Here is a 24,321-nt window from a genome sequence, read left to right as displayed (position 1 = left end):
GAGTCATTTTTCCCTGTCACGAAATGCTATAATATAGTGTACACTGTAAATCTTAGCCTTGTCAAATAGAATCTGTGCTGGGCATTTACTCTCGTTGTCAGCTATATTTGTATACCCAGCACAGAAGGAATTTGACAATAGGAAGTAACACTATATTTATGTTTAACTTCATCAGTTCTAACACGGTCTATAACCGAGATATATCTCAGCTTCAGCTCATTTTTACTAATATCTTGTATGGATATCAGATCCCCTTTGTTAAAATCTATCCTGCATTCCATCAGTAATTTTGTAATGTACTCAAGCCATGGGATTTTTTTCCAATTGTCAAGGGCTAGGCAATCCTTCATTATATCTGCAGTAAATTTTGTCTCATCCTTTGCCCACATCCTTCGCCAAAAAGCAAGTCCAGCTATTCTGATACTGTCACTTATGTATGGTAGAGCCAATACTCTGTGTACAATATAATTGGCTGTAGAGCTGGGTACTGCCAAAACTCTTTTCAAAAACTTATTTTCTTGTATTTGTAGAGTGACAGTACTTGCTCTTCCCCATATTTCAGCTCCATAGTAGGCACCAGTCACACACTTTGTTCTATACAAAGTAAGTATCTCCCTTCACAGGAGCTTGTTTCACATTTTGGCCGAAAATCTAAAAATTCCCTCGACTACTCTTAAAAATGTCAAGTTACTTGCATCAATGTATGGTCTCCAACTGCCCATTCTGTTCAAAAAGAGGCCCAAATAAACAAAATTTGTCACTCTACCTACAACTACTCCCCCCACATTATGTTGTCTGTTTTTCATTTTGGTCTTACCACATGTCATGACAAAAGTTTTTGTTAGATTTAACTGCAAATCCGTTTCTGGCATGTACTGGGCAAACTTCTCAATTAGACATTGTAATCCGTTTGCTGTCCTTGATAAAAGGACAGCGTCATCCCCATAAAGTAGTACTGGAGTTGTACATCTGCCTACTTTTGGGCAATCAGATTTTTGCTTTAGCAAACAAGGGTCTACATTGTTGATATATAAAGAGAACAAGAATGGTGCCAATACACATCCTTGGCGTACGCCTCTTGTAAACTTCAAATCCTGTGTACATTCTCCCTTGTTCCCAAAATGAACTCTTGAGGTTAAAAAAGTATACATTTGAGATAAAAATATGATGATTTCGGTTGGTGCTCCTAACTCTTTTTGAGTTTGCCACAATTTAGAGTGGTTGACAAAGTCAAACACACTTGTGAGATCCACAAAACAAAGGTGTAGGGCCCCCTCCTTCGCAAATGTATACTTTCCTATAAGGAGTTCCAAATTCAGGCACTGTTTCACCATTCCAATACCTCTTCTGAACCCAAATGGGCTTCTGAGAGAATGTTATTCTCATCCACCCAGTCTTCTAACCTCCCGAAGAAGGATCCTTCCCATTAATTTTAAAGTTGAGTCCAGAAAAGATATTGGGCGGTAACAGTTTGTCTTTCCAATATTTCCCTTTTTAAAAATGGGTACAATAATGCTTTAGGACCATGATGCGGGTATGACTCCTCACATTGCAGCATTTAGAACATTCAATAAGATCGGGGTCCAAAATTCCATATTACTTTTAAAAACGTCGATAGGTACCCCCTCCAGTCCTGCCGCTTTCGCACTGGCACTCTTTAAAGGGCTATTTTAATTTTCGCCGTTGTCAGTGTGCTTATTTTACTACAATTCCTAGGTTTTGCTTTAAGAGACATTTTAAAAGCCTTATTTAACCTAGAGCATTCTTTGTTGAACCATCTAGGGTTATTATCACAGGATTTTTTTTTTCTTTTTACTAGTTAGATCATTCGCTATTTCAGTCGTAATACTATGAAAAGCTTTTACATAAGCAGATCTGAGAGGAACCTATTTGAGCAGATATCAATATCATTTTGATTTTTCCCTTTTAAATTTTCCAGAAAAAGTGTTGGATCTACACCTGCCCATTTAATGGTTACTCCATTATTTCCTTGTAGTGTTATGTCCGTATGTGTAAACTTATTCCTTTGTTGGTGACCCAGACCAAGTCTGAGTTTCAAGTTAAGTGGGTGATGGTCACTAAACAAATTTTCACTAATTATAATTTTCTCCAGCAAACCTTTACACTTTGCTGATATAAGAAAGTGATCTATGTTTGATGAACCTCTCTCACATATATAGGTTGGAATAGCAGTATCACGCTTTGCATTTTCTGGTTCCAGGATTATTAAATTATATTTAGAGATAATAATATTTATAGCTTCACCATACGGCTCATGAGGAAAATGGGGCATCTGAACCCCAAAACTATCAGTAAAGCCGCATTGTTCTCCTATTGGGATACCACAAATTTCAGAGTTGAAATCCCCCCCCCCATACTTATATATGGCCCATCGAATACCCTCACAAAATTCTCTAGATCGACCTCTAGAGCACTAATTACCCTTGATTTGGTACCGTCAAAAACATTATTATCAAAATTAATCAAAATGATTGTTTGTCCCCTTTCTGAATATAGCTGTATCAATTAGTAGAATTGGGAATTAGTGTTAACAGCTTTCACTGACAATGGGGCAGTGACCGCTATTAATGTTGCCAAACCACCTTTAGCTCTCCCTCTTCTAGATTGGTTAGTGTTAGTGCAAAATACTTTAAAACCATTAAAGAAAAAGGGCTCCGTATTCCATGTTTCCTGAATCATAATTATGCTACATTTTTCTAAGGATTTGAGCCATGCATCATTATTTATCCAATTCTTAATTCCTGCTATATTCCATGATATGATAATCAGGGACATATAGTAGTTAAACATTGTGCTGCCATCATTTCTGTATCACGGGTGGCAATTTAGCAGGTATTATCTAGATATTCATAATGAAGTCCGTTAGTTGTTTGAGGGTATAAAATACCAGCTGACTTTTTAGCATAGCAATTTAACCCTTTTTCTATATCGAGGTCTACCATATTACAGCAGTCCTTAGACAGTAATTGCACACTCAAGTAATCATTCAATTTATTTGTCCTTTCATTACTTACCCTCCTAGATACAGATGGAACATTATCTATAATTCTCTCCACAACAATCTCTCTATTTATCTTAAGTCAATCGATCTCACTACATGATCTGAGTGGTTCATATCTATTGTGTATGGGGATATTTAAAATTGATCTCCACGAGATAACACCATTTAACTTCGGATGTACCTCGTTTGGCCTATAAAAATAACCTAATGGAACAGCAGTTATATATTCCATCCTCTCTAAATTAGTTTCCATGGTATTATTAATAAGTATCCCTAGCAGGTCTTCTACCAATTTTCTACTTTGAAAGTTCACCACCACACAATCTCCCACACAATGTTTCCTTAAGCTCCCCACCCAACTCACTCCCCTCAACATTATGATGTTCTGTTGTAGAACAGTAGTGTCAATGTTCGTGTTTGCATTTAGCCAATGCGTCACCTGTTCTTTAATTTCTCATATGGTTCAAAAAACTTATTTTTTAACCTAGGCACATTTTTAAGAACAATAACATATGGTGTCGCCTGAGGTTGGAGATGTAAAGGTTTGTCAATAGTGTTCTCAATAGTTTTCTCAGAGTTCTCAGAGTTATTTTGTGTCCCTATTTTATTAGTTTCTTTTATTACACTAGGTGTTGTTTTATGTTCTATAGCCAACTTTCAGCTTTGTGTAGGTGACACAGTCCCCTAGCACGGGCTTAATGGGATCCTTTCCTTGTTTAATTTCATGGGTGACTCTACTCCTTCCATCATCCGTTGACCTAATTTGTGAGTTCTCCGCTATACTGAGTTTGCTCGAGTTTTTGGATGCAAATAGGCCCGATACCAACTCAGTTAAAAAAGTTACCTCCCTTTGGACCAACTTTATTTCAGACAGAAGGCGGCGTTCAATACAGTCCAATTTTGAGTGTACTTTTTTTAACAATGTCTCAGGGTTATACATCCCTTGTTGACTGTCAGTTGCGATGGTCTCTCCTTTTGATTTTCCTACAAGTTTTCCCTCTTTCTTTATCTTCTGTTTTACCCTCAGTTTTGTTGCGGTAACTTCATTGATACTGTTCTTCATTCTTGGCAATTGCTTAACTTTTTTTGCTGGTAGAGAGACTAGCGTTGAACTATCTGATGACTCTGGTATCTCCAGTGACGCTGTCAAAACACATGGATTGTCCCTTCTGCTTGGCACCAGCCTTCTGCTTACATTATTAACTAATGGTGCTAGTTCTAACTCAGGTGCATTCCCAGTTACTTAGGATATCAATGTCTCTTCTCTATCCTCAAGGTCTGGTACCATTAAAGCAGCATCTAGCGCAGTTTTTGTTGCTGCCAACTGTTCTTTCCCCAGGACAATTTCACTATCAATCATTCCCACTGCTGACTTTAAGTATTTGGTTATGGGTGTGTTGACAGGCTGGGACTTCCCCTGGGATTGTGGTTGTTTCCTCTTGCCCATCTTGCTTATATGAAGAGATCATGAATATGTCAATACGTTCTACAATACTCCTTACCGATATATTGCAGAAGGTCCTTTGTCACAGCCAAGGGGGGTGGCCTAGCCCAGTCTCCTCCTGTCGACAACGGGCGCAAATGGGCCCGTCTTGGCTCGAGCTTTGCCCGGGTGCTGCTCGGGCACACCCGCGCGCGTCCTGTACGGCGGTAGCCCTGGGCGGGACTTATGTGCCTCCTGGCGTGTGCGGTGACGTCAATGGTAGGCGCCGCTCGGCACGCTGGAAAATAGAGTCCCTCCCCAGTCCTCGCCCTCGATATGCTTCACGGGCAGCTAGGCGACAGCACACCCTCCTAATAGAGACCGGTAGCTGTTGGATGCAAGGCGTCTCCAAAGTCAAACAACAGGTACAAGAAAAAAGTGCTCTTAATTATGACTGGCTTCATGAAGAATACATTACTTATCAGCCCCATTACATGCCCTTACCATGGGAGTTGGTACATGTGAGGATCTGAGTGTATTATATGATGTGGCTGTGGGCTGGAATACTCTCCCAAAACATTTATTGAGTCCAGTCAGGCTCATTTGAACAACCTTAAGCTCAACCCTGGGTAGCTATGGTTTTCTAGCAACAAAGCTTGAACAAAGGAACTTAGTGTAGAACATCTAACAGTACCTGTCACCGAGATAAGAAAGTCACCAAACATGAAAGAAACATGGCACCAATTTATAAAAATACATCGTATTTTTATGAATTTTGTGTGTGAGGTGGGCAAAATCGACTGGAGGGGTTTGGAGATAAGATTTTTAAAAGATTTTTTTTACTTTTAATTTTAATCACAAACAAGTACTGGTCAACAAAAAGTTTGCAAACTTTTCAAAACTTTGTAAAAGTAAGTAAGTACTTCTACTCTGTGCTGGCTGGTGCAACCAAATTTGACCGGATGGAGGTCTTGGAAACCAGTGGGGTGGGTTTGGACAATCACCTGGCTACTAGAGCATTTTTCAGTCCGGTTCCAGCCTTTATAGTGTGACCACAATAGACTATAATGGAGTGCTCCTGATACTCTGGTTGTCATGCAGTTGATGGTGGTGCCTTTGTAGTTGTTCCTCAGTCCACAGGTTATTGTGGCCTGACTTTAGCCACAGAGGTCAGTGTCATAATTTGTGTAACATTATGTAGCTCTCCTCGTGCTGCCATTCTCGGGCTGTCATCACATGTACATTGTTCAGTGACTTTGTCTTGTCATTCTATTGTGTGGCGGTTGGGAGTTGGATTTATTGCCTGGCTGTGCCAGTTGGGTGTCTGTACTCCCGTTTGTTTTGGCGGCTGGCAGTTAGCGGCTTGCACAAGTGTAGTGGTGCGCATGTAAGCTTGCTGGCTGTGATAAAGGATGCGGCAGGCGGTAGACTATAAGCGATCCTCCGTCATTCCTGATCCAGGAGAGGAGCCTAATCTTGGTTGGCACATCGCATGATTGGTGATGCGCACACCCTCTTCAGCTCTTAAAGGGGTGGTCTGTCTTTCCCCTTTAAACCAGCGCTTTCCTGCGTGTGGCGGCGTTTCCTGAAGGCTGACCTGTGCGTTACCACTGTGACGCACACACTCCAGGATTCCTTAAAGGGGCAGCTTCACTTCAAGTTGTTTCTGTGATTATATTAACAATGGTGACACACACACCAGTTGTTTAAAATAAATGTATCCTTGTCTTCCTTCGTTGAGCCAGTACTCTTATGCATGTGACGGTGTTTGCTGGAGGCTGACCTGTGCTTTAGAATGGTGATGCACACACTAAAAGAAAAAGGGATAAATGAAATAGTGACACCCACAGCTTTATCCAACAACATTTGCGTGCAGCATCATTGCGCTGATACCCACAGTCTTATCTACACTATATAGTGGTGACATCTCTTATTTACTGTACCAATTTACGTTGGTGTTTAGTGATACAGGGTGTGCTAGTGGCTGAAGCAATTTGTGACCTCATCAAGAATGTTTCCAAAACTATTGCAGCTCCACCACCTTTCTTCATGTCAGTGGGGGAACCAGCCATTGAATGGGAGGATTGAAGCAATTGTTTTGAAAACTATTTAGTGGCGTTAGATGGTACACGTTTTCCAGCTATAAGGAAAAAAGCTTTGCTGTTGGGTGCATTAGGAAATGAGGCGCAACATATTGTTAAATACCTTCCGGCAACTGGTGAGGAAGTGGGTGGTGTTTACAAGGATCCTCTGCTCAAGCTACGCACTAATTTGCAAAGCAAGAGAATGTTGTTATGTGCAGACATACGTTTTATACACAACCACAAAGGTCAAATTAATCAATTGACACATTTGTTTCCAGGTTTAGAGAGTTGTCAACAAAGTGCCAATTTGGGCCATTGCAAGAAGAGATGATTAGGGATCAAATAATAGTACAATGCTACACCAAGAAGGCACAAGAGAGGTTGTGGGCTGCCAGTTACCCCAATTTAAAGGAAGCTATTTCTATTGCAAAAGTTGTAGAGGAATCAGATATGTGTATGAGGGAAATGAAGACTATTCAGCAGCAAAAAGGGATGGAAGTTGCCACTTTAGGTGATTCTGAAGGGGTGTCTGTTGTGCACAGTAAAAGTAATATGGGAAGCATCAACAGTAACAAAGTTAAGACAAGTATTGGCCTGTTGTCTCCATCTCAAAAGGGCTCTACTCGTTTTTGCCATAGATGCGGAAGTATGTTTCATGGGGCAGACTCAAGGAACTGTTTTGCACAACGAAATGAATTGTGGGAGGAAGGGGCACTATGCATGCATTTGCAAGGCTCCTGGCAAAAAGGTAGCAGTGGTGGAGGAAGATGGCATTGAGGTAAGGATAATGGTGGTCAAAGAGGAAGAAGGCTCCTCTGACCTAAGTAAGAACAGGATTTTCCCCAAAGCTGATTTCATAATTAATGGGAAGGTTGTCACCTTAATGGTGAACACTGGTTTACTTTATACCATTGTCCCCAAATGCTTGTCTGACTCTGTATGGAAGGATGTAACATTAATACGGTCTGATGTAATTTTGAAGGGCTACCATGGAGCAAGTGTTGGTGTCCTAGGGTACATGGAGGCAGATATTACATTTTGTGAAAGACAAACCAAAGGAATAGTTTATGTTCCTTAAGAAGATCCTGCTATTTTAGGTTGGGTTCACCAATACAACCTCAACATTAGGGTGGACCCAAAGGCCGAACAACAGGTAATGATTGTGGATGACTCAGAAGTGCATAATATTATACAACTTTCTGCAAAGTTTTTTTTACCCTAGATTGTGGAAAGCCTATGGGCTTGTATATAATATTAATCTAGGGTAAATCTCAATACCTGTCAAACCCATTGCCAGAAGACATCCAATGGCAGCCAGAGCACAGGTGATCGATATAATCAAACAGATGCTGGAAGATAAAGTCATTAAAACTGTAGAGGTGGCAGAATGGCTTTCTCCAGTCGTTATCACCAAGAAACAGGATGGCTCAATACGTTTCTGTGTGGACTTAAGAAGTTTAAACAAGAGTGTCATTATGGACAGTTTTCCGCTTCCCAACATGTATGGGATCATTCTGATGTTAGCTGGTGGAAAAGTATTTTCAAAATTGGATCTGCACAGTACGTACCATCAAATAAAACTGCATCTGGATTCGAGAAAATACACCTCTTTCATCACAACAGAAGTCACATTCCAATTCAGCAGACTCCCGTTTGGTTTATGCTCCGCAGCCAGTGCATGTCAGAGAATCATTACTGACATTATAAAGGGTATCGATTTGGTGGTGTTTTTTCAAGATGATATCCTGATATATATGGGCAATATGAGAAAGATCTTAACTCCATCTTAGAACACGTTTTATCTCGTTTGGGTGGAGCTGGTTTAATGCTGCATAAAGGGAAGTTTGTATTTGCTGTTGATGAAGTTGATTGTTTGGGATACATCATCATTAAAGAAGGAATTCAACCCAAGCATGATTTGTTTAGTGCCATCTTCAATGTTAGGGTTCCTGATGACAGGGGCCAGCTAAGGCCTTTCATTGGGATAGTTGAATACTACACCAAATTTGTTCAAGATTTTGTACACAAGGTGGAAACTTTATGGGAATTGTTGAGGAAGGGCAAGAAATTTACATGGGGTGAAGAACAACATAATGCATTCTATCTCATTAAGAACAAAATTGCACAGGTTGACATCTTGGCACTGTTCAATCCTGGATTACACACTTATCTGATGGCTGATGTCAGTGCTGTAGGCAATGGTGCAGTTTTGGCGCAAGACATGCAGGAGAAAGCTGTTGCCTTTGCTTCACAGTCTTTAACTGATGCTGAGAGGAGCTACTGAGTTATTGAACATGAAGCACTGGCAGCTGCCTGGGCCACTAAACATTTTAGAGTTTTTTGTGGGGTGTGTGTTTCACATTACACACCAATCATAAACCTCTTATTAAAGTCTTGGGTCCTGATGACACAAAATATTGTTCTGGCAGACTGGCACGCCTTGCTGTCAGAACACAAGATTTCATGTGTAAGGGAGAACATGTACCTGGGTGGCGTAATGGTATAGCAGATTGCTTGTCAAGGCAACCTGACACTATGACTGCATGTCTGGACTTGGTTACTGAACAGGTGATAGCCAGTTTTGATGATATCACTTAGGGTTTGGGCAAGGCCATCCCCAGAAAGTATTGGTTAGAAGCCATGCACAGGAAAAATACCTTTCGGGTGTCATGAAGATGGTGAGGGAAGGCGTTTCAAGGGAAAGTACTGTGTCAGCAGGTCTCAGACCTTTCGTCAAGTTGCAAGATGAACTATCCAATCAGGGCGATTTTGTTTTGTTATGGGGCGAGAGGTTTGTACCACCTGAATCCATTAGGAGGGTGATTGCTTTGGCCCAAGAAGGGTACCTGGGACAAACTTTAACTGGCAAGAGAGTCAAAGAAAGATTTTGGTGGCCACGTATGGATAAGCAAGTGAAGGATTAGGTGGAGAATTGCAGTAGTTATATGGAGTCAGAAAAAAGGTTGCAAGTTGGACTGGATAGACCTGTTCCTTTTGAGCATGTTGTTGGATTGGAAGGAGTTTGGCAAAAAGTTTGCATGGATTTTATTGGTCCGTTCGGTGGCTTGCAAGATAATGAAAAGTTTGTGGCAGCCTTGGTAGACGCTTGTTCAAGATGGGTGGAGGTGGTCTTCATGAGAAATATTGCCACAGAATCCACTATTAGTGTTTTAAGTGAAATTTTTAGGAGGGAGGGCACTTCAAGAATTTTTTTTTTTTTTTACAAAACTGGTTTAAGACACATGTGAACTTCACTGTATAACCCAAAGGGAAATGGTCTGTGTGAGAGAGCTAGACAAAGGCACAATGCAATTAGCTGTTGCTTCAAACATGCCTGTGCAGCGTGCTATCAGGGACATGTTGTGGGCGTATCGTACCACTGTACATGAAGATATGGTCAAGACTCCTTTTGAGTTAATGAGGGAAAAGCAAGCTGGCACCAAATTCGTTCCAAATTGTTTGCACAGCGATTCGACCAATTGCTTTTCTTTCAAGCACAACTACATTTTGGTTTGTGGTAATAGAAACATACAGCAGGGTTATTGGGCAAAAGTCAAACCAGGTGGTACAATGAGGAGATTTAGCAAATTCAGGGGTCCCTTTCAAGTGAAGTGTGTAGGAGGAGTTGGGTGAGGCTACAAAATGGTCAAACGTGGAATCTAAGAAGGGTGGCATTGTACCAAAAACAGGGAAAGGGTGTGCAGAATCCAATGGAGGTGCATGAAGAGGTCTTGGGATGTACACCCATAGCACGTAACACCCTTAAGAGCAACAAAAAAAGATCATCCCTCTTCTCCGGAGATATTTTTACCTGAACCAAGGGATGGCAAACAGATGGGAAGGGTTACTAAATCACTCTGCTCTCAACTCTTCAAGGGAGGGAGTGGCTATATTGGTATGTCTTCTAGGTTTGTCAGGACACTTTCACGTGTGTCATGTATGGGTTCACACTCTATTTCTCCTTCCTCCATGCCTAATTTGTTGTTCTACCCATTTTACTTTCTTGTTTTTATTCTATTCCTTACATTTATACTTCTCTAAACCCTGGACTTTTGCTTATGCTGTTCAACATATCAGAAGGTTATGTCAGTTATTTAGTATCCTGTTCAAAGATTTATTCTTTTAATTTTTATTTGTGGAAGACAAGGATATGTGTTATAATTTGTGTAATATTATGCAGCTCTCCTCGTGCTGCCATGCTTGTGCTCCCGTCACATGTACATCGTTCTGTGATGCAGTCTTGACATTTTATTGTGTAGCGGTTGGGAGTTGGATTTATTGCCTGGCCGTGCCGGTTGGGTGTCTGTTCTGTTTTGAGAGAATATAGCTTCCTATTTGAGAAAAGAGCATCAGCTTCACTTTGTTTACCACAGTCAGGGTCACATAAAGTCCTCTATTTGAGGGTTGAATGTCAGCAGTGGCTATGCTTCTGGTCTCTGGGTGCAACAGTTGGGGTAGAATCATTTTGTGGGCACCAGTGTCCCTCTGGAGTGACCAATCTGGCCCTTGGCAACACTCCCAGATCCAGAGGACTGAGGTGCGACATTTGGCCATTGAAGATTGGTCTCTTGCAGTTCCTATTGGCAGCTAGCAGCAAATCTATGGTATGCAACCTTTACAACGCAACTTTTACCACGCAGTGCTGTTACAACGCATGTATTACAAAGAAAACCTTTACAACGCATTACACTGGGGGGCGCTCTAGGATAAGGAATAGTTTTAATTTACTATCCAACACCTTCCCTAGTGTACAAGGGGACTGGAGTTGGAATAGTAAATTAAACTATTCACTATCCAGCACCCCCAAGTGTAATGCGTTGTAAAGGTCTTCATTGTAATACTTGCGTTGTAACAGCATGCGTGGTAAAAGCATGCGTTTTAACATCATACATCCCAAATCTACACAGGTGGCTAGCACTTTGCTGGTTTTAGCTTCTTCAGCTCTTATGTTGCTGGATGTTGTTCCAAGGGATCAGCAGACTGATCTTTCGAGTCTAGGAGCTAGGAGCCACAGGTACAGTCCAAACTTTGCTAGCCCAAAGTGCAGCAGGTGCAGTCCAGCAGCATCTCCTTGTACGATTACAAGGGCAGCGGACCAGTCCTTCTTTGGTCCTCTTTCCTAATCCAGCTTGATCTCAGGTTCATGGTGCCATATTTGAAAAGTGCCCGAAGGGACTATGTGGTCACTAGCCAATGGACTACAAGATCCCTTCCTACTTGGTGCTGACTTTTTAGTGATGTGTGTCAACTGCTATCCCAGGGTGCACCATTCCAGCCACCCTCAAAGTGTCTGAACCTCCCCTCTACTATGAGGAGCTTGGTAGACCTCTCCAGAGGTTTGGCTACCTGAACGCTACACACCAACGTGAAAGCCAGTTTGGGGATGGGTTTTCTCTTTCTGATCCTGTCTCCACTTAGTCTACAGGAAGAAAAGATAGCCCCTATGGAGTGTTATCACCATTTGCCTATCAAAGGTGGCTTCCCCTTTGAAGCTTGCCTTTTGGGCTAACAGCCAGGGGGAGGTGACACCTCTCCCTGAAGCGGGCTGCAATTGTTGCAAAGTCTGGGAGTTATTCACACGACTCCCCAGGTGGGCAATAAGCTGGCTGTGGGCAAGTCCCCGTGTGAGGCCACTGGACCAGCTAGGACCCAGAATAGCAACTTTCTAAAAGTTGCTTTAATTTAATAGTGACATTAAATTTGACCTGGAAATCATGTCGGGTTTAATTCCATGATTAATTTGTTACCCTACAGTACCCAGTTAGGTAGTCCCATTCACAATTTAGACAGGCTGGGGTGCCAGCCTGTGACCCTGTGTTAGCCAATGGGGCTACTAAAATTCAAAAGCAAACACCAACTTTAGGGGTTTTGCTGCCTAAGACACATCTAAACTAGATGTCCTACTTAATAATATACAGCTCCCTGCCTTAGGGCTCTGTAGGCCTTCCTTGGGAAAGACTTACATGTATCATTAAGGGAAGTGGTAGGCTTGCTATTAATGTTATGGCAAAGTCGAACTGGCAGTGTGACAGCTGCCCTCTGAGTCTGCAATGACAGTTTGGTAGCCATTTTGCACAGTGGCACAAACAGTGTTGCAGCCATGAGTGGACACTCTGCCTTACATGCTCTTGGTACCCTGGGTACCTTATACTAGGTACTTATAAGTAAGTCAGTCCTTGCCAAATGGGGAAAGCCAATTCGACATGCACATTGCCCTGTGTAAGAAGACTGGCACTGAGGGCTGGTTAGAAAGCTCAGTGCACTTTCAGAGTCAAAAGTAACCAAAATGAGGGCACAAAGTGGCAGAAACCTGGATAAAGCCTGTTTCCTTACAATATTTAGCAGGCTAATATATATCTACTATTACGAGTTTGTCTATCAGAATTGGAACTATCATGCAGATTTTGGTGACTTCTGAATGATTTGCCAAAGTTAAGTTCTGAGGGGTGGACTTTATTGCACCAACAATTCACTGTGTGCGGTAAATTCCAACAATCATATAACTGTGACTGCTGGGCAAACAGGTTTGTCTGTAGGAACCACAATTTACTGTAATGAGCTCCCCAGTATTCATGCCTGGACTGCTCAAATTGAACTCTGAAGCAGTTGGTATCAATTATATTAAAAAACTAAACATTCTCTGTCTTGTATTTCTCTTTACTTCACCTCACTGCATCTGCCTCACATATCTCGTTAGCCCTCTCTCTCACCACCTTACTCTACATCTCCATGTACCTGCCTCTTCTGCAGCTCAAATCCCACTCACCTATATCAATCTCAATTCCCTATCCAGATATCTCACTCTACTCCACCTCTACCTCTCTTGTGTTCTTGCCTCTTTCTTTCTACTACTCACTGTGACTACCTCTATATCTGTTGCACTCTACCTCATCACTGTCCCTACCATTTATCTCATTCTTAACTTAGTTCACCTCACACTTTAACTCACGTCTCTACCTCAGTCAGGCCTCTCTACGCCTTCCCACTCTACTTCACCGCTCTCTCTTATTTCTCTCTACCTCACCTCTCCCACTCTTTCATCTCTCTTTACCCAACTGCTCTCTTGCTACCTATCTGTTGAATTTACCCAATGGTTTCTTTGATGCCTCACCTTTCCACCTCCCTTCTCACTCTACTTAATTTCTCTCTTCATCATCTCTCTCATGATCTTACTTCTGTCTCTCTAACTCAAATTCTTGTTTTAATATTATAAACAAGACCACTAAGTCGCCATCAATTCACCCTTATAATGTTTTTTCTACAGTGAGATAAACAGACTGGTCAGACACTGAATAATCGGACAAGCTTTCTTGTAGTACTATTTGGCTGAAGGTCGCCAGTGGCAGCTTGTGCTTTCAGCTACTTTTGTGTGCCCCTGTTTTTGAAAGTTTAACATATAATTTAATATTATGTGGTATCACTAGGTCTTGAATTAAATCACAATGGGTAGTAAATTCAAAATTGTTCCAAAGAAGGGCCCCAAATATATCTTTTCCATAAATAAAGCCATAACAATTGGTTTTGTCGGTGTGTGTTAACAGTATCAGTTAAACGAGTAGCAACAAGCATTTGTTTATGAATAATTAGAACTGAAAATATAAGACTGTGACTTAAACAAAACGTAGGTCTGTGGAATGGGTAGTGGTCTTTAGAGTGTCTTTAATCAGTCCTATTCTCACCTTCATCCTAGTTTCCTGTGCAATCTCTCACTTTGTTAGACGCTTTGCCCTTTTTCTGTGAAACTTTGTAATCCTATCAGAATTCATTCCATGTTGGAGTCAATTATATAGCAGCATATTTTCACTCCATTTGTTAATTTTTGTGCGTATTTATCCAGTTTGTGGAGGCTATCCTTCTACCTTCTCATCCAAGACTGCACACTTTGAAACTCACACCCCTTTTAGATAAGTAAATTACAACTACACTACAGCAACACCTATCAACCATGACACATACTAATCCTCAGAACAATTAACAGCTAAATTTGATCTGTATATGTGGAAAAAAACAACCCATCTAAACACTTGAGAGAAAACATAGCGATCCTGATTTATTATGAAAAGAAAAGGTAACACATCCACTTTGTGATGACATATCGGCCAGGTATGTTGAATAAATGCTGCATGATACTCGCTATCATTTTTCACATATCATATGTCCACTACACATATACATGAAGTGACATGTTCACCATTATAGGACCAGACCACATGCCAGGACATCCATCACCACTTCCAGCCCTTTCCACAGACAAGCTACTGCAGCCACATATGCTCCAACCAAGCTCGCAAGCATGCCTCTAATCACTCCTGACAGTTTCAAGTGCTGCAATGCCCAACTGTTGGCTGCTGTGCACTATAGAAATGCAAGGACGCGTGTAGCTGACAATCTTCATTATTTTCCAAATTCCTTTTTTTCTTTTTAAGTAACTGGACTTGAAACTTTTTAAGATCTTTATTTCTCAAGTGAATACATAGTTGTTTGATTTGTTGATGCATGTGTACAACATGCGTTTTCTTTGGAAAACCTTGCAGCTTGTAAAAGGCTACCAACCGAGTAATCATCACAGAAACAAATTCATATTTGTGGCCCTGGTATTCTGGGCCATGTGAGCTCTCAACCACAACTCACATCAATACGTGGCCTCTTTTCCCCATACTATGCCGGTAAAGGAAAATCTAGAACCTAGTAATTTGCGCAGAACAGTGTATCCTGCCACACTACTGATAGTTTACCCCTGTCTGTTCACAATCTGCTCTGCCCTATCACCATGAGAGTGCTTTCTCACAATACTGATAACATTCAGATACAAGTTAAACACAGCAATACTTATTCAAGCTTTTCACCTATTATAATCTCCATCTGCAATGACATGATGTCTCTGTGAATAATTATGTCTACCTCGATGTATACTTAATTGTTTCAGTTTTTGGACTACTAGGTTTGGTGTGAGATATGTTAACCTCGTATAGGCTACTATAGGCTTTGTGTAGAGTGTTAATTCTCTTCACATCCAATGCATCCTCTTTTATAGAAGGTTTTTCTGACTAATGCTGGAAGGTGCACAGTACAAAATAAAAACAGCTGCCATAAAAAGCTGACTGTAAAAGTACAGATTTCCCTGTACAGTTACATAAATGACTAGTATAGGATTGTATGCATACGGCTAGCTTAATTTTAAACACTTTTAAACAAATTTCACATTTCTGTTTTCATTTTTTAACTTTGGAGATTTGAAGAATTCATATTTTTCCAGTACAAGGTGAATGTATAAGATGTTCTCATTTCCTGGGATGAGTACACCTAATGTAACCTACTAGCCCTGTTGGGAACTCTGCCAGTTCCATGCTTTAGAGTGCTATTGCAAAAGTACAAAACGGGAAATGAATTGTTGCTGTCAGAAATTGGTGACTGAAACTGTTAATTTGACAGAAAGATGAGAAACACATTTGCTCCTTTAGACAACTGGTGTGCTTTTTGTTAGTAGAGTGAAAGGAGAGTTACATTTTGGGTGAGATTTCTCTAAGAGAGAGGCTTAGAGGAAAAGTGTAATTTGAAGAGCTGTATGGCCTAAATGCGAATCTCCCATAACTTCTCATACAACATACATTGCAGTAGGAAAAGGGATGGTGGTGTATGTACATGTATGATAAGCTGAAATCTCCGCACCAACACGTTGGTGAGATTAGGATTTTCAGCTCAACTACCCTTCTGAAGATCAAGTTTTGAAACAGGACCAGAAATTAAGATGTGGCTATCCCAATCTACCTGTAGGGGAAAATTGGAAACATTGTTCCTGATCCAATGTTCTTTTTTCAGGAGCCAGAGGGTTGGCTTCATTTTCTGGTCTCCAGAAGAATGAGTCCTGAGCCTGATATGAGGCATCTACTTTGACGTTCTGGAAAACATGATCCTAAAATTGACTTGAATAAGTCCTTTGAATCTAGTGCTGTTGGCCTATCTCCGATTAACAGTAAACTGAATGTGATAGAATTTTGAGTGGGCCGAGTCCTGATTGGGACTTCTTTTCCAGAAAACTGTTATTGCTGAACATTTCATAAGACTTGAAAAGAGGTAGCATTTAGTAACCTCTGGGTAGAATTCCAAGTTAACTTGTGATATGGTAGAAATTTAACATATTTGTATAAAGGGGCTGATTCCAAAACAATTTCACTGGCGAGAGCGGAGAGTCTGAAAGGAATCAACGTAGAGTGCATGCAATATCAGTCAAGCAGTTTGCTTCAAATTAAAATACTTCACCCCACCCTGCCCAACCTGAGTTAAAGCCTGTGGGCTGATATTCTCTAGTGATTATTCTCGATTTAAAAGCACTCTTTATCGGTCATCTTTGAAACTATTTTATGTTATTTAAACTGATTTTTTCCATCTGCTTCCTTCATTATTTAAGTAAAAGTTTAGGGAGTTTTTATACTGCAAAACATATTTCTGTTATGGTTATTGAACAATTTTGATTTATATTTAAACTGCTTTGACTCAAAGAGATTAAGGGGCATATAACCCTCCAAATCCTATTTTTCCCCATTAGTTCTTATCCATTTTCCTCCATATTGCTTTACATTTCTTGTTAAACTGTACATTGCATTTTTTTTATTCCAAACGTCTACATACATGTTCTCTGATGACTGCCTAGTTACTGAGACCATGCAAGATGAAGCAAGACTATATTAATTGAAAGTCTTGTACTTCTGAGGGACCTCAAGTTTAGGCAATATAGATACTAGTCATAGCTCTCAAGAAGGTGATGACAGCCTCTAACATCGACTTGCAGGCTGGTTTGTTGCAGTCTCCAATTTTGTGGTATTCATAAATCATGAAAGCCTCTCACTGGAGAATTAAAATGATGTGGTTTGTCTGTGTGTCACACTATGTGCAGTACCAAAAGGAAAGACTTTTGAGGGAGGTCTCGTGCTCCCAATGATCCAAAGCACTTTTTGCACCAATAGATTTACAGATCTGTCACTGCCCAATGGAGAGCCTGACAACAGCACCACGCAGTGATTTGACTTAACTGTGCTTCGACCAACCTGTTTCAGTTTTGAAGGGCACTGGACATATGAGCCATGAACTTAAAGGGAGAGGGGTCACAATGGCACAATGAATGGTAAATTGTAAAATGGACACCCGTGAGGTCATGCAGAAGTTTAGAAAAGCCAATCTCTAATCCTCGAAATTCCAGTAACCGCCTCGTGCATAGTAAATCAGGTCTACCTTGGTCAGCCTCTGCTTTGAAATAGGGTAATATATGTAATTCCACTACCAGGGTAAGATGGGAAAGTGACTACTGTCTTTAATATGTGCCCTAGCAGAGCTTCTACAAATTCATTGACAGCAGGGCTCATCCTAAGTCTTAAGTCAGGTTCACCTGCTGATCCTAGTACCACCCGTGTGTTAATTATGGCGGCAGAGGTTATTAATCCATGGGTAAATAAACTGCTGAATGAGTCATTGACATCCACAATAGTCCCGATAGATTGGAAATAGGGAAACATTCTTCCATTGTTGGAGAAGCCCTCTGCCGACCCGAATTTGCCAAGTAATTATAGGCCTATTTCCCTGCTACCTGCAGTCTCTAAGTGTTTGAAGAAATTAGTTAACAGGCAACTCTCCTGTTATCTGCAGACTAACAGTTTACTTCATTCTAGTCAGTTGGGCTTTAGGAGGAATTTAAGTGCTGAGACGGTCCTGCTCAAGCTAGCAGAACAAATCAAAAGCACCGTAGATGCCAGGATAAGGCTGTGAGGATTTTGTTACATCTGTCAGCTGCTTTTGATACTGTTCGCTACTTCTTCCTGCTGGATTGCCTCTCTAGAAGAGTCTGACCCTTAAGTGGCTTACCTCCTTCTTAGACAACAGAGAGCAGGAGGTTTGGCTTCCTTAGTTTGCCTCCGGCAATAGGGCAATCACAGTTGTGTTCCTGCAGGGCTCGGCCCTCAGCCCAACTTTGTTTAATGTCTATCTGACTCTGCTTGCTTCGGTAGTTGAGTTCGTGTGGAGTCAAGATTGTATCATATGGAAATGATGCTAAGATTCTCTTCTACTTTAAGGATGGGGGGATCTGATTTTTTCAACTATATTAAATCATGCATAACTGCAGTGTTTGACTGCTTACATCAGAAACAACTGATGTGTAATTGACAAAAATGAAATACACTTTTTTGGCACTACAGCACCTACCAGCTGGTCAGTGGGTTGGCCAGCTTTGTTCCACCTGCGACTTTCATGGAGCTAGCCAAGAATTTGAGAGTTAAGTTTGACAAATGTTTATCTTTCCAACCTCAGACCTGTCCTGTGATTGGAATATGTTTTGGTATCCTGCGGGATTTAAAAATGTGTTGGTTCTATCTGTCCTTTCTGGCCAGGAAAACAGTTATCCAGGCTTTGATAACTTCTCGCTTGGATAATTCAAATGCCTTATACCTCGATCTTCTGGAGTGAGCCATTCACAGACTTCTAATGGTGCAAAACGCAGCTGCATGAATTCTATTGAATTTGCCTCAGAGAAGTAGGATTTCTAGGCATATTTCTTCCTTGTACTGGTTACAACTAATGAAGAGAATTTTGTTTAAAACACTGGTGATGATTTTTTGTGCCTTGCACAATATTGGTTCACATTACCTTGCCTCATGTATTCACTTGTACAATTCTGCCAGGAGTCATCAGTCTTTGCATTTTGCTAGTGTGCCAACAGTGAAGATGACCAAGATTGGCGAGTGCTCTTTTTCCTTTCTAGGTCTGTCTGCATGGAATTCTCTCCCTCTGCACCTGAGGTATGAGAGGTCGGAACTTGCTTTCAGGAAAGGACTCAAAACTTGGCTATTCACTCTGCGATCTTCTACTTGCTGCTTGACTAGCGCCAGGACATTCCCGGGAGCATCTGTGTTCTTTAGAAATCTGTCTTCATCACCATCAAGTTCCTCTAATGGGTTGCATTAAAATAAAATGTCTACCCTATTTAAAAGCAATCACATGCATGGTGGCTTGCTGACCCTAACATGTTACGATTCCTGTGAAGGCGACAAATCAGAATGAGTTGCAATTTGTGACCTATCTCATTAATATTCATGAGGTAGGCCAGGTTCAGACCCACACTGATTACGAATTTTTCAAACCAAAGTAAAAGGAACAAATGCTGAACAATGCAAACATTCACCCCCAGTCACAAAGATCTGGGTTTAATCCATTGTTCTTTTGCTCCTCACGCCGGAATATAGATCGGTTTGCAAACTCAGACTATATTCGCAAAAAGTCTGTGGACAATTTGCAACTGCCTTATGAGAATCCAATCTTAGCACATCTGGCCCTTGGTTCCCTTTTGTTGTCCATGTCTTCTTAAGAAGAACATGTACTCTCTCACTCTCATTCTCAGTGTGCTCCATGTCCCCCAAACTGCTATCTGCAACTTAATGGGTTATATTAATTGATGCCTCCAAAGGTCCTTGTGAATATAAGGAGTAGCTTTGAGAGGAAATTAGCAACAAATCTAAATGAGTTGAGCACCTGTCATAGGACCTGCAGGTCACAATTTCTATTCTTTCTTGGTCCCTTCAGCCCTTCAGTCTCTAGAAAGGGTAATGTTGAGCTAGGTGATATTGAGCACAAAGAGACGATTCCGTTTGTGTTCTTTGCTACATCTGTAACTGACAACTGCAAGAGTTGTTGTTGGTGTTTTGTTGTATTGCTTTTTTTCATTGTTATTATTGTCATTACATTATTGTATTATTTAATATTATCAAAAAGCTTAAGAAAAGGAAGAGTTTCAGAATAGAGCACCTGTTAACAACATATGAATTGCACTTAAGCACACCTAAACCATTTAAGTAAACGAGTGCCAATTCGCACTTTGCAGAGGCATAAAATGATCTTCACTGGCTTCAACCCATTTCAACAAACGCAGCCGTTAGTCATCTTGAGTTTCTTATAATGAGTACCATTATGTTAGGAGGCAATAGCATTTTCTCTGTAGGCTACTCATTGCAGGGGAGAACATGGAAAAAATAATAATGGTTTGATACATTTAAAGAATTGATGAGCTCACACATAATAGTGAGATGTATACGAATGATGTCTACTTAGATGAAAAACAAATGCTTTCTTTTTCTCACCAGAAATATTCTATTGTACCTGCCAATGTGGATGGAGTGTTTCTCACCAAAAACCCGGAAGACCTTATGGCTGGAAAAGAGTGTAATCCAGTCCCCTATTTGATGGGCGTCAATAATGATGAATGTGGCTGGCTATTCCCAACTGTAAGATTTCCCCAATTACTATTTCAATATCTTTTACATGTAATAGACCAAAGAAATCATAACTTCAATTATATTTATGCTTCTTTCTCAGTTGTTGTTAGTCCTCTACTTCAAAGATAATAGTGATAAATTCAAGCTATGATGGGTGGGCTCCTGCTAGGTTAACAATATTGACTGCAAAGCTGGTCACAACCATTTGTTATTTGGAGCACATATCTAGAGTAAGAGACATTAACTACTATTATTGACTGGCTTAAAGGTTGGTACTGCTTCTAGCACATAACCATGTCACACATGACACATTTTAACTATCCCTCTAAGCAATGAGTAGATTGTTGTAGAGCTGCTTCTGGGAGCCTAAACCTGGAATGGAAGACTGCATTCTGAGGAATGTGATAGGCTGTCCTGCTCTCAACATTCCAGTTAATTTGCTAATTCGAGGGATGTCTTTAAGAGTAGTGAAGCAAAATATATAAAAAAATATTAGACAAGACATTTACAAATTTAGACACAGAAACCTGAACATGCCCATTGCTCATGTTAAATAAAGTGACACAGCAATGGAGACAAGTGAAGTAAGAAAACAGTAAAAGAGTGCTTTAAAATTTTAGACGAAGAGAAATCACTACTAAATGGTTCTAATGCACAGCAATGGAGACAAATGAAGTAAGAAAACCCTAAAAGAGTGCTTGAAAATTTTAGACGAAGAGAAATCACTACTAAATGGTTATAATGCTTAATGATAGGGTTTTCTTTAACAAGATATGTATAAGATGATTAGGCTGTGGGGTTTTAGGTTTAAACCTATAATAACTGATAAAACCCCACTGAAAGAAAAATAGCCCTCACCGGTGAAAACAAATAAACACTGGAAAAACACCTGCACAACCACAAACTAAATGCCATTCAAAGAAAGGAAAAAGAAAGTGAAAGAGTAATTTTGTTCTTACTGAAGGGGTCAATAAAATGTAACTATGTTATACAAGCTAGTAGTAAGAAAGACTGGCTAACATTATTCTGCTTGAGTTTTGTCCTTTAGGGATGCCACTAAAATATTGTTTCTTCTTCCTTTTACTTTTTTCAGTTTTATGGCCTTTGGTCTAAAGATGCAGGGTTTAGTTTCACGTTATAGGTTTAGTTTAATTTTTTATAAACTGGAGAGAATCAGGACATATCAAACTTACATTTCATATTTTGGCTACATTTGATTCTTTCACTGATAGGTAAAATGGCTAGTTTCATAAAAATCTTTCCTAATATGTGTCATCACATTTACTCACAGAGCATGGGTAAAAACCCTTAATACATCAGACCATAGTTTCTAGTGGGACAGTATTGATAGTAAGTGAATTGCCAACACCTCAGGCTTTAAACTTTAAATGCAAGGTATAGTGACAAGTATATATATCACCAAGCATCTGGGATAGTGGTGAAAACGTGACACCAGACTTTTGGAAAACATGGAACGCAGTGTCACTTGTTATGCTCTGCAAAAAAGGTTCTTCCCAAGTTCAACAAAGATTGGAGTGATATTGTTTGTATTTGTAGTGATTCAGCTATGTATATAAAAAATGTATGTGATGACCTGTCAAAATTGATACCCGAGCTGAAGTGATTCCCTGTAGGAGATCCTTGCCACTTGTTAGATGGTATGCTGAAAGCATCTTTACAATCTTAATGAGGGATGCTATTGACTTTTTAGTCCATTCTGGTGCACTGTTTTCTTATGCCCAGGAACTAAAACGCACATATTTATCAATTCATGCTTTATGTGGCATCAAAGAAAGAGTCATCACAACTGTGTCCCTTAGCTGACGGTTCTCAGCCCAAGTGGCTATGAATGCTGAGAGGGCCTTTTCACAGAAGTTTACTTGGGAAGGAAAGCATGAGCGCACATGACCAAAGACTCACTGAAGAAGTATTGTATGGTGTACTACAATAAGATTCATTTGCAAAAATCTCTTTGGACCTCATATACGCTATACGTACACTGTCTATATAACATGTTTTTTTAGTGCAGAAAGCAAGCAATGATAAAAGCAAAACGTTCCATAAACACCGGAAAAACACTTTGTCTGTTGTTTTTAGTGGCGTGAAAATGTGTAACTACTGATAACAACTGTTTTTTAAGATATTGAAAACACTGAAAAAACCCCACCAGAATTTACCAAAAATAGAAACTGAAAACAGGACAGCCTAAAGATGATGTTTTATTATTTGTTTACTGATGAAACTAATGATCTAACAGTGTGGATTAGCATTTCTATTACCTTTCATTGAAATGCATTATGAATAGAATATGGTGCAAAAATGTGATAAAAGTAGTTAGGAAGTTAACATTTATAAATGTGATAGTAGACATCATAAGAAACATAGGAGTTAAGAAACGGTTTTAGTAAATTGACTTTAAGAAAAACATTACTTGTATGGATATCGAACAATTGTGGCAGTAGGCCCTAGCTAACATTAATCAATTTTGTGTAATAATACATCGTTATAGTATTACTATGTTTCTCCTACTATTAAATGTTTGAATGAATGTATTGTACTTGATTCTAATAGGGCTTGCTTCATTGAAATCTGCCATATGCATTTAAGGACTTTTAAACATGTTTTTTCCAAAGGTGCACTTTTCCTTAGCCAAATACAATGGACCTTTGCCTTTTTGAAAATGTTGCTTTGTTTGTTCTGTATATGTAACTTATTATGTTTTAAGGGCATTCCTTTAGAGTTCACTGTGAAATGGTCTGCTGGTAAAGTGAACTATAACTTGATGCCATAAACTGCTACACTGTATACTTTATACCTTTAACTAACCTGCGAGGCCCCGAAAGCCAGTTCTTTCTCATGATCAGCATGTGAAAGTATGTAGGAATAACAAAATGTATTTATTAATTTTTATTTCATACAGTAACTAATCATGGGATGAACTGTCCACCAAGGGGTAAAACTAAATCACCAAAAGCATCATAAAGACTATGAAAGAAGAAGCCCCAAGGGAGGGGCTGCACTATAACTTTTTCTCTCCGTGCGAGAACAACACTATTCATTTTCTTTTCGCAACACATTCACTTTATTTTATTTTCCTTGCAGTAGGACTGAATGCTTTCCCTATGATTTTATAACCATCTTTGATCTCCTAATTTGGATTGCCTTTTTGTTGATACTGCTGCTTTGAGCAGTTGATCTGTGATCCTTCTTTGTCGAACTACTTGATATTGCCTGTTTCCCCTTTTTCCTGTGCTCATGGACTTACCCGTAGAGGACTTTAGCTTGATTCTTTTGACCCCATAGCAGTAGAATCATTAGATTCTGTTAGAGAATTGGACTATCCTTCTGCCTTTAATGGTGGTAGGTATCCGTAACCATAAATCTGATATCTGTTTGAAACCATCTTTTGAACTTGAAACTCTGACTAAATGGGTAGTCTTTTACTACATGCTGTAATAATCTTGACATAAATGCTTAGGAGATTTCTTATTTGTATTGGATTAGGAACATTAATACAATTACTAAATAATGTAA

General features: G+C 40.0%; 1 protein-coding gene across 1 annotated transcript in view; it reads left to right on the top strand.

Moving 5' to 3' along the window:
* LOC147673983 (fatty acyl-CoA hydrolase precursor, medium chain-like) overlaps positions 1–24,321 on the top strand; it is a 419,415-nt gene that overhangs the window by 230,945 nt on the left and 164,149 nt on the right. The window contains exon 9 of the mRNA XM_086945068.1: positions 20,656–20,796. Coding sequence (XP_086801194.1) covers positions 20,656–20,796 — 141 coding nt within the window. The remainder of the gene's footprint in view (positions 1–20,655; positions 20,797–24,321) is intronic.

The sequence above is a fragment of the Lissotriton vulgaris genome, chromosome 12 (assembly GCF_964263255.1).
Source record: "Lissotriton vulgaris chromosome 12, aLisVul1.2, whole genome shotgun sequence".
Lineage (NCBI taxonomy): Eukaryota > Metazoa > Chordata > Amphibia > Caudata > Salamandridae > Lissotriton > Lissotriton vulgaris.
Note: the sequence above shows the minus strand (reverse complement) of the source record. Positions and strands in the feature narration are given on the sequence as shown.